The sequence below is a fragment of the Ammospiza nelsoni genome, chromosome 1 (genome assembly GCF_027579445.1).
Source record: "Ammospiza nelsoni isolate bAmmNel1 chromosome 1, bAmmNel1.pri, whole genome shotgun sequence".
NCBI classification, from domain to species: Eukaryota; Metazoa; Chordata; class Aves; order Passeriformes; family Passerellidae; genus Ammospiza; species Ammospiza nelsoni.
In genome coordinates, this window is record NC_080633.1 from 132,142,055 (window position 1) to 132,159,597 (window position 17,543).

The window sequence follows — 17,543 nt, forward strand, 5'->3', positions numbered from 1 at the left end:
ACCAAGCAGCACTTGAATAGTTTACTTAAGTTTCCCTTTTCCCTAGCAATCTCTCTTTTAAAGTAAAGAAAGAAAACACCCCAAAAACACAAGAAAAAAAACCAAACCACCAAACCAAAAAACCCCCAAAACACCCTGAAAACAAATAACAAAAAAACCCAAACAACCAACACCCTCCCAACCCCTCCCCAAATGAAACACCACACAACAACCAAAAAAACCCAACCAAACACAAACATTTAAAGTAAAAAAACTTAATTGGAAATAACTTAAATGTGTTGTCAAACAACATTTTTTCAGAACAAAGCTGTTGTAATAGTGTACAGAAGTCAGCTTCCATCAAGATGACACTTCAATATTTCTCTTTCGAGTATTTTTAGGGTGCAGTTCGGCAATGTGAGCACCAGACCTACATTTGCACAACATGTGCTTGTCCCCAAGGCAGGTAGATGATGTACTTCAGCATCTGTTTACACATGTAAGCTTTGTACACATAGTTGGTGTGTATACCCCTTGCAAGTACAAAACAGGCTCTCACACTGGAAATCCACAGTACTTAAAATACCCAAACCATTAGATTTCAAATCTCTTGCTTTGGTATTGAATCAATAGAAAATTTACAATGCCACTCTTCAGTCTTACACAGACTGAGTTTTTAACCAAGGAAATAAAAGAAATAACATGTCTCAGTATACAAAGAAATCTACAAATACATTCATCAATATGTAGTACATTACAAATACAAAGGCAATATATGGAATTGCTATAGTGTGAATAAAAACCAAGTAGCTGTAGGAGAGCCTGAAAATCTTCCTAACATATTTTTTCATGTAACATTAAATGTCACTGTGGCAATGATGATACAGCAGCTCCTACTACATCACTTTCCAAGCTCCATGTTTGATTGAAAAGCAGGGTAGGAAATTAAAGGCCTCTGAAGAGCTCAGCAGCAACACTTAAGTGCATTGAAAACATTGATAATCTGTGGCACATAGGAACTGATGGATTACACAGGATACTTTCTTCTATTTACAGTATCATACATTTGCATAAAATCTCTGCTGCATTTTTTCTTTAGTACCTAGCCTGTGGCAAATCACAGTAACATTAGTCAAAGAAAAAGCAAATCCTATTTTCTCATAAAGACTAAGTAACTAATGGGTATCACTTATCCTTGCTTAAGCTACCTACCCCTCTGAATGCCTTGAATCTCAAAATTTAATTGGCACTAAAACATTTTGATAACTTAATACAGAAACTCATTGCTCATGATTGCTTACCTCTTGACTTAATCATTACATTCACTGCTGGAGAATCATCCACTTTGCTAGATGTCACAATTAATGTATTTAAAAAACCCAAAAGAACACTCAGACAAAAAGTAAATCACCCTTCTCAAAAAAAAAACCCAAACTGCAAGACAGAAAAGAGAGACTTTGCTTTTGAGTATCTGATGCATGACAGGAAACACCAAAGCAATGGGCTCTATCACATCATGCTGCCTCTCAGACACCAAACACTACTGCAAGTCTTCACAAATAATTGTTTATGGAGATAGTAAGCAACGCAGCTTCAGCAAAAAACTGCCTTATCACCAAGCTCAAGCAGGGCATCTGAGCCTTCAAAGCAGTTCCTGATATCAGTCTGAAAACTGATTTCTGGGTCCAGCTAGGATGGAAGCAAATAGAAGGAAGTAGGAAGAAACACTGCACACAATGTGGCACACGTGAAAAAAAGACATATTTACACTTGAAAATGCAAAACACACTACAGTAGAGGAGGAAAAACAATGAAATAACATGACCTTTGTCACTGAGGACAGGAGGCATGGCCCTCTACTATGAAGCAATTTTTATATATGTATTTTAAAAACTTTTAAAAATTGAATATGTATGACTCAAGCAGGAGGACAATGTAGAAAAAAAAATCCCTGTGTTTGAAAATCAATTTCACATCCTTTACAAGAAACCTGGACCCATTTGCTTCCTGGTTAAACCCTGACATAAGGCCTAAAGAGCCTTTAAATAAAAGCAAGCAATATGAAATTTTTAAATACTTACTAACAGTTGCATGGGAAAGTTTTGTTGTGAAACTGAAAAGGAAAGGCAGAGCTGCTTTTAGTCAAAGGGTTGCATACTCTTCTAGAAAACAACACAATAAAGCAAACCAAAAAATTCAGTCAACCACACCAACTCACTATCAGTTTACTAACCTTTGGGTTGAAGTCCTCAACTAATCTATTAAAAATGACCTTGCAACACCTGAACACAAACCAGGGAGTACCTGCTATGATATAACAACTTTTTTTTCCAGTATACCCCTCATGAACTTTTGATGCCACCTACTGAAGAAACTAGATTTATATCAGTGAATGGCAAGTGTCATCAGGCAACAATTTATATCAGCGAATGGCAAGTGTCATCAGGCAACAATTTAGATCAGTGAATGGCAAGTGTCATCAGGCAACAATCTGCGCTACACTGGTGGCTCCATCTTCATCATCCTTCTCTTCAACACCTCCTTTTTTAAACTTTAATTTAAAAATGGTCTTCCATTTCGTAATTCAGAGCCAGGTCTGATCTTCTTTGTCACTTCTGGTCACACTGTAGAATGTCTTTAGATACCACTCTTATTTCTTGCCAATTCCATTTGATACTTTTGATTTGGAGTGTCGATTCCTCCTTCTAGATGAATGGCTTTCACTATTGACTGAATGTTTTGGCGGACTATTGTCAGCACCTGCTGAGAAATAAATATAAATTTAATTCATATTTATTTATTTATTTATTTAGTTGACATTGTCAAGCTCCTATCCGAAAGGCAGTAAGGCTTTTTAGAGCTAGAGTGTTAACAATATGGATTATTTCAGGCTAATACAAATTGGTTGATACTTGTACTCCATCTAGTGGCCCAGTTTTTTTAAAGCAATTCTTAAGACTCCTGTAAAATTCTTCCCTCTCCTCCCTCCCCCACCCAAAAAAATAAATTTGAAGTTTGCTATAGAAGAGTACAGTGGTGAAACATCTTCAAATTTAAATCATATCAATAATTGAGCCTCCTCATTTTTCTTAGTGGCAGAAGTTAAGAATTATTTAAGCAAAGTCCTAAATAAGAGGAAAGAATTATTTAAGCAAAGTCTTAAATAAGACTTTAGGCAAAATCAAGAACAAAATGTGAAAGAAGCTTGAAGCCTGTAATTAATGAAGTAACAGGAAGTTACAGAGAAGGGGTTTTTTAGTCAAATTTCTCCAGCATGCATAAATGGAAAAAACATTCTGAGTGTAAATAATTTTTCTCCAAAATATAAAAGTTCACAAATTTACTAAACTGAGAATAAACATCCAGAAAAATCATGTATGAAATATAAAGAAGATCTGGTTTAGATGCTTTTCAAACTTATGATAAATAAGAAATATTTTTAATTTTACAAACACCTGGAACATAAACTCTGACAGATAACTTCCAGGTGTGAATTTTTGATATACGTTCAATAAGCAAGACCACACCAAAAAGCCTATGGAGGAGACAGATAATTGACCTCTAGTGTAGGGAAAAGAAGTCAGAAAGAAGCTGCCTTTGCTTAGTGCAGAGAAAGCTGCTTATGACCATCAGGACTGCACAGACAAGGCAAAAGTCAGTAAGAACACAAGCTCCAGGGCCCATTGCTGACTATTTCTTAGCAAGAAGAAATAAAAGTACAGCAAATCAAACATGCAATGTTCAGAGAGAAAACCTGCTCACAACAGTTATGAAATGCATAATTCCCAGCACCTACAATAGTGGCCTGGAGTAACAACAGAAAAAAATCAGTTGATACATTAAAAAAAAAATACATTTCCAAGAATCAGAATTTAAAAGTGAGCAAAGAAAAATAGCTCTGTAGATGATTTATCTGCATTGGTCCTGCAGAGATGTTAAAACAAGTCCAGCTGAAACTAGGGAAATTTCTTAAGCCTCATTTTCTAGTGCTGAGCCTTAATTATACCATTTCAGGAATACAGCTACAGAAGTACCAATACCTCTGCTGAATTTAGAATGAAGCCAGGAAGCATCTGGACTGTATGGACTGTCTTCACTTTCTGATAAGGTCTGCAAAACAAGGACACATGTCATTGAGATGCTGGTGATTCATGTTATCACTTGGAAATGGACTTAGAAACCGTAGCAGAAGTCCTCATAAAACATTCAGACAGTACTTTGGACTTTTCCCTTCCTAGTTAGAAGGCACCACATAGATGATACAGTAAGAACTCACCACTTGCCACATGATCTGTTGTGTAACCAAGTATTCTTAATATTCCCCTAGCATTCCACCTGTGCAATGGGAACATTAGCTAACCATTCATCCTTGAATGCTGTGCTAAAATTACGGCCTCATTTTGAGTAACTAAGAGGACAGCATTCTTTAGAAACCACAGTGTAATTTGGGATCTGTCCAAGGCCTGCTGAATTCGGAGCTCTTTCTCTTGACTTCAGTTACACTCTAGACCATCCCCCCTTATCCCTATTTATGCTAACTCTGGTCAAGAATTCCAAAATCTAGGAGCTTTGGAGTTTTAACTCTGGAATGAAAAAAAGACAGGCTTCTTTTATATAAGTACCTTTTCTCGGTGGCCGTAGTACTCTGCATACCAAACCATTCCATATAAACACAGGAAAGTTGTAAAGGCCTAAACAAGGGGGGAGAAGAAAAAGAACAACAAGAAAAACAATCTGTAAAACTTTTTCCAAATTCCTTGCTGATTCAAGGTCTCAGAGTCCCTGGAGATGCCACATTTAGACTTTCATGCTCTGTTTCTCCCTGCATCTTTTGTCAGGATGAGTAAGACTCATGTGTCAACTTCAAGCTACACAGAGCTTGCCACCATGGGGTATGCAGAACAATTCTCAATGGGAGCAGGAAAATACATCCAGATCACCCACAGGTAACACTCCCAGCAGGATTTCGGTCCACACTGCGTACAGTCATCACACAAGGGCTGGTAGACACTTGTAGGTATATTATCAAGAAGCACCAGACTGGGAGAAAACCAAATTCTCCTTCTCTGCCCCATGCTTCAGGCTAGGTTACATACTTGGTTTTGTGGTACTCTGACCTGAGAAGCAATTCAGTACTTCTCTCCTCTGAAGTAGCAGGAATAAAATCACCAGGCTAAATAAGAGAACAATAAATTCTGACTCCCCATCACCTGTTCAAACTGTGTTCCCAATTAGAAGGGAGAAGTATTTATCTGTCAGCCCATTATAAATGCCTTCTTTTTCATTGACTGTGAAAAATGTGCTTGGCATCAGAGTTACAAGTCTGGCAAGACAAATGTCCATTTACTGTTATAAAATGGGCATTTCATGCTGCATTTGCAGTAATCACACTGAAGTACAGAAAGTTACAGGCTTAGTGAGAATGATTTGCTTGATAAATGAGGGCTGTTTATGTAGTTGTAAGACTTCAGTGTGGCACAACACACATTGCTTATTAACACTATCCATTTCCAGCAGGCACTACAGCAAACTCCACCAAAGCTAGGCTCAATCAAACTGACATCATCTCTCATAAAGATAAAGCCTCCTATAACTACTGTTTGTTTCATTGTTAAGCACCAGTAATCTGCTATGTCAAGAAATGAGAAGTTATTCTAGTCCCTTCAATGAGAGTTCTAAGCCATCTAGCATTTGTTTTTACTAGGACATGCATAAGGCTCTTAATCAGCATTGCCCCACAATGATCCCCTGCTGCCAACGTTTCAGAGAGGAAGCTATTTAGATGCTTTCAATGCTTTTGTCATGCTTTATGTTTCACATGAGAAATTTCACTTACCACACAGAGAAGCCAAAACACAACATACAGTATTTGTGTTTTGGAAAAAAGATCTTGTCCAAACTTGATGCACACAATAGCTTCAAGGAAGGCAATTACCCTATGGGTAAATGAAAGCAGGGAGGAGAGTGATTAAAAACACTAAGGATTTAACTCACATGTTCACAACTCAGACCCCAGACTGTCAGCTCTAAACAAGCACTACCCTCTAGTGAGCACTCACCTCCCTGACACCACCATTAACTGAAGCTCTGACAAATGTCATTTTCTATGTACACTTTTCTCAGCATAAACAGCACACAAAAAGTGATTGACTGAGAGTTCACTGTTCCATGGGGCTCAAGGGAACAAGGACTGTGTGTCAATAGCAGAGAATCTTCAATTGTGCCTACCCCTGTGCTTCAGTTCTCACCACATATGAATTTCTTTTCCATGCTGAACACCCAACAGACTCCCTTGATGGATGAACTAGAACTGAGCTTTGTTTATTTCTCTACTAGATGTAAATTTACTATAATTCTAAATTGTCTAGTTTGTTTGCTTCACATGTATTTCCCATATTTTCACATATGAGAACATTCCTATGAAACAACATTTCAAATTCTCTGAGAACCCATGCATTTGCTCGGGTTTATCTGTAACTCAGGTCCACACAACAGCCTCAGAGGATTTGGGGAGAAATGTGAGAGGAAAAAATGCAGTTTTTACTTTCCTCTCTGACATTAAAAGGATCAAAAAAAGTATCTCAATCTCTCTCTCTGCTACCAGGCGTTTACATCTTTTCAGGATCAAAAGCTATGAAGGCTTTTCCACTACTTGTTTATGAATCCAAAGTTTCTATTGTTTGCCATGAAAATAAATCTAGTTTGTATAGGTCCTGAAGAGAAAATTAGGTAGGTTTAACAATGTAAGTGTAGAAAAGTGACACTAAAAACCTGCATTAAAAGTGCAGGAAATTGACTCATCTCAATCTGAAGCAAATAATGAAAAACACTATTAAATTTCAAGTGTGATAGTTAGCTTGCTCAATAGAGGCTTTCCGGTTGTACATCTGAGCAATGCATGAAAACTCCTCCTCACCTATGTGCAGACACACTTCACATCACATCAAGTGTTCTAGTCTCCCAAGCTTGACACTGCAGTACCCATTCCCTACCAGCACTCTCAATGACCATTTCACCAAAAAATGGCACTACTGCCTTTCAGGGAAGACCCAGTTTCCCCCACAAAAGAGGAAGGAAAATGTGTGCTTGACTAAATCACTGGTATTGCAGAGATGGTCCTGGTATAAGTAATAAATCACAGCTTTCCCTGTACTATTCAATGTGACTTCCAGTATGATAAATGGGGCCAAAACTTAAAAATGTGGCAGTAACACCCAACTGACCAATACACAAATCAATGAGATGCACATTAGCAAAAAACTGAGAGCAGTATTATTCTCTTTAGTAACTATTTTTCCTTCTTGTTTTATATTATTTGTACTGATCCAGCTGCAGAGTAAGAAATCATGAAACCAGAAGGGGAAGAGAAAGACCGCCATCAGAAAACAAGCACAGGGTTATGATATACTCAAAGGCATAAACAAAACAATAGGCTATTTTTAATAAGGACTCCAAAAATACAGCTGTTTGCCCTGAACTTATACATTCTTTCTGTTATTCCTGTCAAGAATACTTGGGTTAAGCACATTTTACAATAGGAAAGCTATTACAGCTGATGAAAAGAGAAAGAAGGATGCTAACAGTGAAGGGTGTTAGTGTCCCACTGAAGGGTGATGAGAGCACTCCATAGAACTAAATGTGGTAAGTTTTCTTTCAAGCAAAATGGTCTTGTAACATTCTAACAAATTTTCCTTTTTGAAAGGCGTCATATTAATGAAAATAGTGCAATTTCAGCAAGACTGTTGCACTGACCTTGTTCATGCTTTACATCACTTTATATCTATCAAGAGTGATGCAATAGTTATGTCAAGTTGAAAGGAAACAGTTTTGTACTAATGAAAGGCACTAATTTTAATTATACCCATAGTTAGGCTGCTTAAAATTCCATTTGTGCCTTTAGAAGTGTCTTGTTTACCACAGAGATGAATGTTCCATATACTTCTTTTAATTGCTTCAAAAATTATATTCTAGATAGTTACATTACTGGAAGATTTCATCTTTTTCTGCAATCAACAGCAACTCCTAGTGATGCTCTGTTGTTTCTAGCAGATTACAGAAGTAAGCAGTAGGAAGGAGAATACTTATTCCATACACACTTCTCACTATGGAAGTGGGAAGTGTGTATGGAATAAGTACAGATCAGACTGTGGGTCAATGTTCTACTGCAGTAGACACAGAAGCAATCCTGCAGACATATTTGGGTATCTATTTATTGACATGTTACATTAATGTGTTCAGTGAGAGCTTTGGACCAAGGATGACGGGTTCTGTATCCTTAACAATTCTTCAGAAGCAAGCATGCAAACTCTTCATTTAAAGGTATTCTCAAAGAGAAAAAGAGATTGCAGTCAGGGTCACCATGGTTCATAGCACACTCACAGAAAGAGTGGATAACCATGCCTCATTTCACTGTCCTCTGCTGTGATGCTGCTAACAGCAGCAATGCCCACCTTGGCAGCCAGGGAAACTTCACCCTTACAGCCATCAAGCTGTAGAGGTAAGAGCTTTTTCCTTCTCACCTGACTAAGAATGGGCAGAAAGGCCAATGGTGCTTTGAAAGAGCCTAGCTTTATTCACCAGTTCCTAGTTATTCCTTCTGTTGTCCTTACTCATTCCATTACTTCCCATGTTCTTCCTCCAAATTCAGAATTTCCCTTTCCTCTGAGCTTGCAAAACCAAAACAAGACAAGGCTTCATGGGAACTGCCAGTTCCTGTGCTGGACCCATCTTTGACAATTGTCCAAGTGCTTCAGGAATGCAGCAAGAATACTTACCCAAACACCCAGCACTGAGTTCCCACCCTCTTGCACTGTGTGTCTGTGAGGTAAGCATAGTATTGCCTGAGAAGGAAAGAAAGAAAATTCTTCAGTGAAGTTGAAAGTCCCCAGAATATTTACATTTAGAAAAAAAATTGATACAGATGTATCTACAGTGAAAATGAAGTGGTGATGGTTAAATTCACATGTAATCCTTCTGGATGTCTACCAGATGGCTTCAATTCTAGCAGGACATATTATCACATATATCAAATAGCTTGAGACAACACAGAAAACAATCCTGAGAGCAAGGACTGGGAAAGTACCCAAACTAGTAGGCTAGCAACATTTGTCTCCTGCCTCTCCAGAGTCTCCAATTCTTATAAAAAAACTGCAACAGTTTCAAAAGAATTAGAGAATCCCTCATTTTTTTCCACAGTTTGTCTTTTATTTATTAACAACCACATTTTCTTGAGAAATGTGGGCTTGAAGCTTTAAAGAATATGGCTATTCCATATTATGTTTGAATGGTCTAACCACTGGCATATTTTCCTCTCAAGAACAGTAAAATTTTTCACTATTCTGAAAACAGTATGGAGGCCATTCTGCTCTGCTCTCTATGCTCCAGAAATTTAGGAGTTTTGAGAGGGGAATTCCAAAGAAGTGGAATCAAAGTTTCTGTTCTCAGTTTCTGATTTCCACTGACAGATGGAGAAGACAAGTGTTATTACTCCAACAATACAAGGACTGCTAAAGAATAAAGACTTCTACAGGAGTGCAAGTGCTACAAAGGAAAAAAAAAAAAAAAAACATGCAAATTCACCTATACAAGAGGTCACAGTGTATTTTGGGTGATTTAATTAATAGTGTGAAATCACTGCACATAACTTAAGACACTATTTGAGGAATAAACCAATTCATAGCTGTCATTTAACTGTCCAAGGTAACATCACTTTGGACATGAACAGGGAATTCTCTGCTTCTAAATTCAGATCTGTGTGCATTCTGTCTACCTCCAACTACGGAATGGGGAAAAAAAGAAAATTAAGGAACTTTGCTAACAAGGTAAAACAGCATGCATGACCAAAAGCAGATTCATGTTCCTATACAGCTGTCAACGCTGCATAAATATTGCTCTGTTCTCACAATAAGCTACTGCTCAATCACAATCAGGAGCTGTTAGAAAAATCAACAGCTCTGGTTTTCCTCATCTACACTTTTGGGAGCACCTGACTCACTAACTTGAATACTTTCACATGCAGTCCTCAAGGATAACATATGCAGCTACCTCACAAAACAGGGAGATCCTACACAAACAGGAGAAGGAACAGACTGGCTCTGCATCCCTATGGCAACACAGTTGTTAAGTACATTTTACCTCATTATTTTATTTGTGAGGAATTACATTTTATTGACAAGAGAGTATTGTTTTGCATTTTATGGTGGCAAAAGCATACATTTGTGAAATGTACATACATATTCACAAACTTTATGCAGTTCTTGGATGCCTAGAAGTTAAGCTACTTTAAACTGAAAAAAAACACTGAAGCAAAAAATTTACCTTACAGTGGGTGCTGTAATGATTCCTATGAAGAGAATTCTCCCCCAGCTTAAAGGGTGGCTTGCTTGGAACACAAAGATATGTTTCAAAAAGAATGTGTTCAACTCAGTTAGCTAGATCAAAAAAAAAGCTAGTTAATAATGTTCAACTTACATAATTCCTAATGAATTAGTACAGAAAATGTGCAAAGATTAATATGGAAACTAAAACAAGGAATTCCTGCTGTGTCTTTTGCTAGGACAAACAAGTAATATACTAGTAAAACAAAGAATTCTCCCCTAGAAACCTCTATCAAAGTATTTGCTCTCTTTCCCAAAACTCTTTAAGGGACCAGACACTAATTCATCCTGTAGAGATCTTCTGATAACTTGCACATCCTAAATCAAGTGCAAATAACCAAGGCAATTTTAGGAGAGAAGCAGAAGAGATCATACATTTGAAAAAAACCTCAAACAACTATATCAAATATTTATAGTTCTCCTTTAAACACTAAATAAGGATTGTTTTTTAAAATCACAAAAGTTTTAGTTTTAGAATCTTAAAGCATTTGTGACACACTATAGAGTCTTGCTGGACCAATGACAGTATTCTGAGTATCACTGATCCGTTCAACAGTCAATGGGAAAGGAAAAAAATCCAAGAAAAGCAAAGCAAAACAAACAAACACACACTCCCCACACAAACCACACTTAATCCCGTCACATCAACACAACAAAATAAAAATAAATTAAAATTCCACCACCTAAACTCTACTAACTAGCAGTTTTTAAATCTGTGTCAATGCAAAAAGCCAATACAGCAATCTGTAACATTTGGCTTTTTCCACAGATTCTGTAATTACACTCTTGAACTACCACATAACTCCCATGAAAGTGCCCTGTCCAATTCCTCATCATCACTTCATTTAACTGTATACTTCAGTAACAGACACACAGTCCATCAGAATATTTTTTTAGTCCAACACAGGCAGCAAGTAACTGAGCTGATGGCAGCTCTGATTTCACAGAATTGATTTCTTACCTGCCAAATAATCATGAAAAGGTAGACTCCAGCCACCCTCTGAAATGAAGACTTTGGGTCAAACCAGCGGACGTAGGTCCAGCTGGCTGGGGTGAACTGTAACACAGCTCTTTTGATCTTCCCTGTGGTTGTGTGAATGTCCCTGGGAAAAATAATGCCTGCAGTAAATACAAGGAATATGCCAGAAGGAAAAAACCAAAAAAGCAACAGCTCTGTTACTGATGCTTCTGAGGAACAACCACATTTTTTTGGTCAGCAGAGATCTTCTCAGACACAACTATGCACCAGGCAAGGGGGGGGATTCAGAAAAATAATCTATTAAGCATTTCAGTCAAGGTGTGTATTCTGCTAGAAAATTCTGCCCTTCTCTAGCCTCAGTCAATAACTCAGTAACTAACTACAAAACACATTTATCATTCTCTTCGCAAAGAAACAAGGACAGCAATTCTGCAACTTCCTTAATGAAAATCTAGAGGTTATTTCTTCCTAGTTTATGTTGCTACTGCTCTTGCCCCAAACACTCCTTGTTCTAGAGCTCACTGACATCAATCCTTCAAGAATCTGTAAGATTCATTATTCATTATTTGTATCAGGGACTGGGCTCCACAGGTTTGATAATACTACACCTCCAGCACACACAAGTCCTGCTGTTCTGATAGCAGATGCATGTGGATCTCCTGGAGAGGAGTGATAACACTGTTAAAAGCAAGAAAGCATTTAAATTCCATTTCAAAAGGGAATTATAATGTAGGCTCATCTGACGTGTTACTGATTCTTGCTTTTGATAATATTAATTCAGATGAGCAACAGCATCCAAAGGACACAGAATCTAAGAAAAACTCAGAGCTTCCTCTTCTGAAGGAAGACTAGCAGGACTAGAAGCCATTTTTCACCCTGTTATTTCTCTGGCCCTTCTAGATAAAAAAAAAAACCAAAAAATTATTGATAATTCCAATATTTGTGTTCTTCTAGGATAGAGAGAGCTTAGATTAGGGAGAATCTTCTAAACTTTAAGATCTGTATTTATTAAATGAAAAAAAAAAAGAAAAACTAAAAGGGCACAAGTAAAAGCTTCTCATTCTCATGAAGCAGCATCTTCATGTTAAAGGTCAGAAAAATCTACTCATGCATTAAAAAGAATATGAGGAAAGATTATTTCACAAAGACAGTAAAGACTAGTTGTGCCATAGATAGTCTGCTGTTTAAACTTTCAGTGAACCCCTCTAAAGACAGAAGGACCATCAACTCTAATAGAAATGCAGGAGAACTGAATTCAGACTAAAGGCTGGATGGTTCTTAGAGTAATTAACAAATCTGTGAGCAAAAAAAGAAAGCAGTACAGAAATTCACACAAGATACAAATTTGGAAATCAAGATCTGAGTTCCTTGTCCCTCCCTCAAGGGAATTCACTCTACTTGACCCTGTTTCATGCATATCATTGGTAATGTGCAGACATCCATGCTTGTTACCAGCTAGCAGGGCAGAAGGCAGGACAGGGCCAAAAAGCTATGGAAGAAGCCACACCTGGACAGCTAGGAACTGACATATTAGGCCATAAGCTGCTGCCCTTTTACACAGCAAATGCCTCTTTATTTTACAATTACTCCATTCATTTTAGAAGGTCAGCAATGAGGTAAAGCAATTCACAGCACAGGTACCATCAGCCCCATGCCCTCACTGCAATTTCTAGTGCTGACAGATTGCCACACTAATGGTGCACCAAGGTGAGCCCAAATCTAGTTAAAAAATATATGATGAAAAAATAATCACAATTTGTTTTGCTCCCTGACTTCCTCAAAGTTTTATGCACACAAAATAAACTGAAAATGCAAATAAGTTTACTATTTGTATTGTCCATTGGCATCAATGCTTGTAACTTGAAACTGCAAAGGAAAATCATATACAGAGTCACATTTAAAAACATGTACATACAGGAACATTACTATGACACTGATATTCAACATTTAAAATAAAATTACAGCACTGTTAGCACAGGCAGATTCCATGCTATTTTTTTACATGCAAAACAATGCTTATCAAGCTTTAATTTAGACCTACTTGAAGCTTGCCCAGTGATAGGTCCTCATCTCCAAGAAACGACAAACTACCATGCCCAACCAGATGCCACCCCCGTTACAAAGCAGGATGTCCAGAATGACTTGATCCCACCAGCATTCAGCAAAATTAGGCAGAAGGTGCATGAAGAAGAGCTACAGAATACAGCAAAAAGACTCTGGGTGAGGAACAGCACAGAATTAATATAAATTCACTTTTAAAGTACACATTCAAAAATCAGCTTTTCAGTACACAGCATACTTCAAAAGGACATGAGCCACAGCCACTGAAATTTGATGGACATCCTCCCATGAACTTCAGAAGGCCTTGAACAGAATCACACAAGGCATCAGAGGTTTCCTTCTCCCTGTTCCCTGTTGAGGCTATGCTGTATATAAGGATATCATGCAGCCCTTGCTTCTCAAAGATGATACACAATACATTAACAGAAATGTATGAAACAAACACAAACAACTGCATTTCCTGGAGGAAATAAGGTGGTTTGTGCTTTAAAAAATAAAATTAAGACAATCTTTGTTTCATTTTTGCTAAATAGTTTTAACTAGTATGTTTTGTAAACCAGCAACAAGATGCAGCAAGTAAAATGGATGCATTTGTAAAAACTGCCAGTACTAAAGCATGGTGGTGTTCAGGACCTAGGACTTATTTATTTCAACTCTATTTTCAGGAAATTTAGTGACTGTAAAAAAATTAAGAGTTCAACAGCATTTCAACAATTTTTGCTGCTATACTTAATACAGAATGGCTCAAGAAGTTAAGAGGACATTTCACTCCACTGATGCAGTGAGGGGAACAACTGGCCAGAGTTAAGGCAAGATATAAATATATTTTACCAAGAGCTACAAAAAAGGTTCACTGCCTCTCTTTCTCCTTTAAGAAGAATAATTTTACTTTCTTATTCTATGAAAAAAATCACTGCAATTAAAAAAAATAGACTGGAGAAGTTACCTATGGACAGGAAATCAAGACAGCCATGTGTTAAGCAGTCCCTCAGCAATACTCAAGGAGATAATTAAAAAAATACACAGCAAACTAAAGAATGTACCTCCACAAACACACTGCAATTCTTGTCAGTTAATGTACGTACACTGTGGCTGTGGAAGATTTTTGGTGTGATTTTGTAATAAAGTATCTTTTGTTCAGAGATGTGAGCATAAAGCACTGAAAAATATCAGATTTGAGAAAAGGAACAAGGATGTTTTCTGTATACAACACGAATGAATGCTGACTCATTTACAGTACATTACAGTGACTAATACTGGCAATGACAATTCCTGTGAAAACTCTTGCAAAAATGTATCAAATGCAGTTGTTTTTTTGTTTTTTTTTGACCAAGCTATGTGGATTTCAACCTTTACAAAAAAGAAAACTTGACTTTCTCTTCAGGAACCAAGTGATACAGTGTTGTTCATTGTCCTGGTAAAGTTTCCCTTTCATATTTTTGATTAATTTAGCCTGAGAGGGGCAATAGCCCACAAATGTCAGTAACATCCAGGCAAGGACACCAGAAGTCACAGATAATGAGGCAGCAAGACCCAGAGCACAGGTGTTAGCCTGACAGCCTCTAAGGTTCTCTAGCTGCTTTCTCACAATGAGACCAAGGTCTGCCTGCTCTCCAACTTTAATCCAAAAGTATGGAGCATGAGCCAAGGAGTTGGCTGCAATCCATGAATGCTAATAGGAAATACTCAGCTAAATCCCTAAGTAACTGCCATGATAACTTCTGGAAGTTTCTAATTACTCTCCTGAATTAACTGATTTATCAAAAATCCATTTGAGTGGTGATAACATATCTGTGTTTTGAACCTTGTCCAACACATTATCTGTTCCAATAATGTGCCTTCCAACAAGGGGAATACTAGACACCTGATGCTGTATCAAATTGAAGACAAGGGTTGTATGATGAACAGCAAGAGTATGAGTGAAACAAGTCCAAATACATTATTTTCCAGAGGGAAAAAATTAGTACAAGAACTAGCTGAGGTATTTTCTGTGAATGGGTACTTGTGAAATCCCAATCTTCATCAATTTCAAAATCACTTAGAAAACATAGTATCCTTCAATGCCACAGAACAAAAACACATTTTGAAGAGGAACTCACAGCACCAGGATTTTGAAACCCAAAATTTAATTTTAGACTAATAAATCCTCATCTATGCTTCTAAATTACAAATGCTTTATCAGATAAGCCATCCATTCTCAAGACAGCAAGCTTTAAAGAAAACTGATTTTAAAGACTAAGTTCAGGTGTTTACATCAAGAAGATTCCTCAACTCCACTTCACTTGTACATTTGCATCACTATACACAATGTGTGATATTGTTATATGTGAGGGACCAAGAGAGTAGATCACAGATACTGCAAAGTGAAAAAGGAGAACAGTTGCTCTGAATCAGGAAATATGTGAAATAGAAAAAGTAGCATGATCCTTATAACAGCAGAAAACAAATTATGAATGGCACAAATAGGCTGACTGAGACTTCTTTTCTACTCAAGCAGTAATAAATCACTTACAAAAAACCCAGCTTGCTGTTGTCTGTTCATTCAGCTGCATAAATTATTCATCTGGCTTATAAGACTTAAACTGTAAACCTCTACTGAGAAGTAGAGAGCCATCCTTCTAGTAACATTCACTCTTCCCCCAAGACCAATGCACATCTCTTCCCTTTGCAGATAATTAAGATGAAGTGCCCTACCTCAGTGAGCTCCCAGGTGATGCTGATAGTCCAGCAGAGCCCATAGCTGCGGATCAGCAGAGCCTTCATGGCCCAGCCCCAGAAATGTCCAAAAGCAAATATGTCAAAATGGCTGAGGATTCTCTCCCAGGTGATTACATGACAGTTCACTGCATACTCCTGTTAGGAAAAGAAAAAACCCAGAACAAAATTACTCCATCAACACACAACTTCAGAAAGAAGAAACATCTTTCCATCCAGTGCATTAAGCCTGGAATTATAAGGTATTAAAATCAGCATTATTTCATTTTCTTATCCTTCTAAACTGTGGCAAAAAACTTCCAGTATTAAGACTCAGTACTGCCATCACAGCTCTAATTTAGAGGGAAACAGAATGGACCTTGGTGCCTGAAGAAGCATATATTTCCTAAGTGACAGAGAAACAATGAAACCAATAAAATCCATAACAATAAAACCAGCAAACAATACTCCAGAAAATACTTATTTGCCCTTCTTTGGAGTCTTGATTTGAAATTGATTTCTCCACATTCATGTTGCCTGGTATTCAAATTGGGCTCATTAGTGGCTAATCCTCCTCAGTTTCTGATATAATGTTACTCATGTCAATGTTCACTTGAGTATCTTTTGTGTCTTATTTTCCTCATGAAAGCAATTTCCTAGAACCCATTCATATTGAGGACATTCAGCCACAGGCTTGGACTGAAAAAAAATTAGGGGAAGATCAAAGGGAACTTGCAAACGTTTTTTCACAGATGAGCAGCAGATTCCTTAAGAAGACCAATTAATATTCTAGTCACCAATGACAAAGGAACCAGGTTCTCAAAACATGTTGTACAGCAAGTGCTAGAAATCACTGCCCAGAAAGAAAAAATGCATGCCATCAGGAGGCTGCAAATGTGGGGTTCTGTCTCATCACTGGGCACAAACTGAACTATTCCTAACAGGAAACACATATTTTAAAAAATCTTTGCTCTTTAATCCTCCTAAAATACACATTGCCACCTGCAGGTGACAACTCAGCACTGCTCAGTGCTGTTAAATCAAGAATTCTCTTTCAGGCCAGAACTATTGCTAATCCTGCACAAATGAACACTAATCACGTTGAAGATGAGATAGCAGAGAAAGATTTAAATCCTGGCCACCACAAAGAGAAGAAAGCACAATTTCATATAAATCTGTCTAGCAGCAGGCAGCTAAGTCCCGCTGTGGGATGATAGGAGTTGTGTAGGTTACTGTAACTCACCCTTACTGCTGGTGCTTTCTTGTGCCTGTGCTGCTGGCCAGAGAAAGGTGCACCACCTGTTCTAAGGATGGTAAACCTGCAGCTTTAGTGCACCAAGAGAACTGAAACTGGCTCCTTTGCCAGCATGAGAAGCATGGAACACACCACAGAAGGTGCTGGCTCCTTGCTACACTATGATACCTATGATGAGTGCACAATGAGGCTATTTCGA

At 37.7% G+C, this 17,543-nt stretch overlaps 1 protein-coding gene across 2 annotated transcripts in view; it reads right to left on the minus strand.

Moving 5' to 3' along the window:
• Nucleotides 1-238: 238 nt before the first annotated feature.
• The window catches only part of PTDSS1 (phosphatidylserine synthase 1), a 28,392-nt gene continuing 11,087 nt past the window's right edge, over nucleotides 239-17,543 (minus strand). Inside the window, exons 5-13 of one of the 2 annotated variants that reach the window (XM_059476814.1) lie at nucleotides 16,090-16,248; nucleotides 13,376-13,527; nucleotides 11,317-11,458; nucleotides 10,297-10,409; nucleotides 8,754-8,819; nucleotides 5,816-5,915; nucleotides 4,602-4,670; nucleotides 4,020-4,089; nucleotides 239-2,739 (exon numbers count right to left, since the gene is read on the minus strand). In XM_059476814.1, coding sequence (XP_059332797.1) covers nucleotides 2,630-2,739; nucleotides 4,020-4,089; nucleotides 4,602-4,670; nucleotides 5,816-5,915; nucleotides 8,754-8,819; nucleotides 10,297-10,409; nucleotides 11,317-11,458; nucleotides 13,376-13,527; nucleotides 16,090-16,248 — 981 coding nt within the window. In that variant the 3' untranslated portion in view covers nucleotides 239-2,629. Of the gene's footprint in view, nucleotides 2,743-4,019; nucleotides 4,090-4,601; nucleotides 4,671-5,815; nucleotides 5,916-8,753; nucleotides 8,820-10,296; nucleotides 10,410-11,316; nucleotides 11,459-13,375; nucleotides 13,528-16,089; nucleotides 16,249-17,543 lie in introns of both variants that reach the window. The other variant, XM_059476804.1, reaches the window with a different exon arrangement.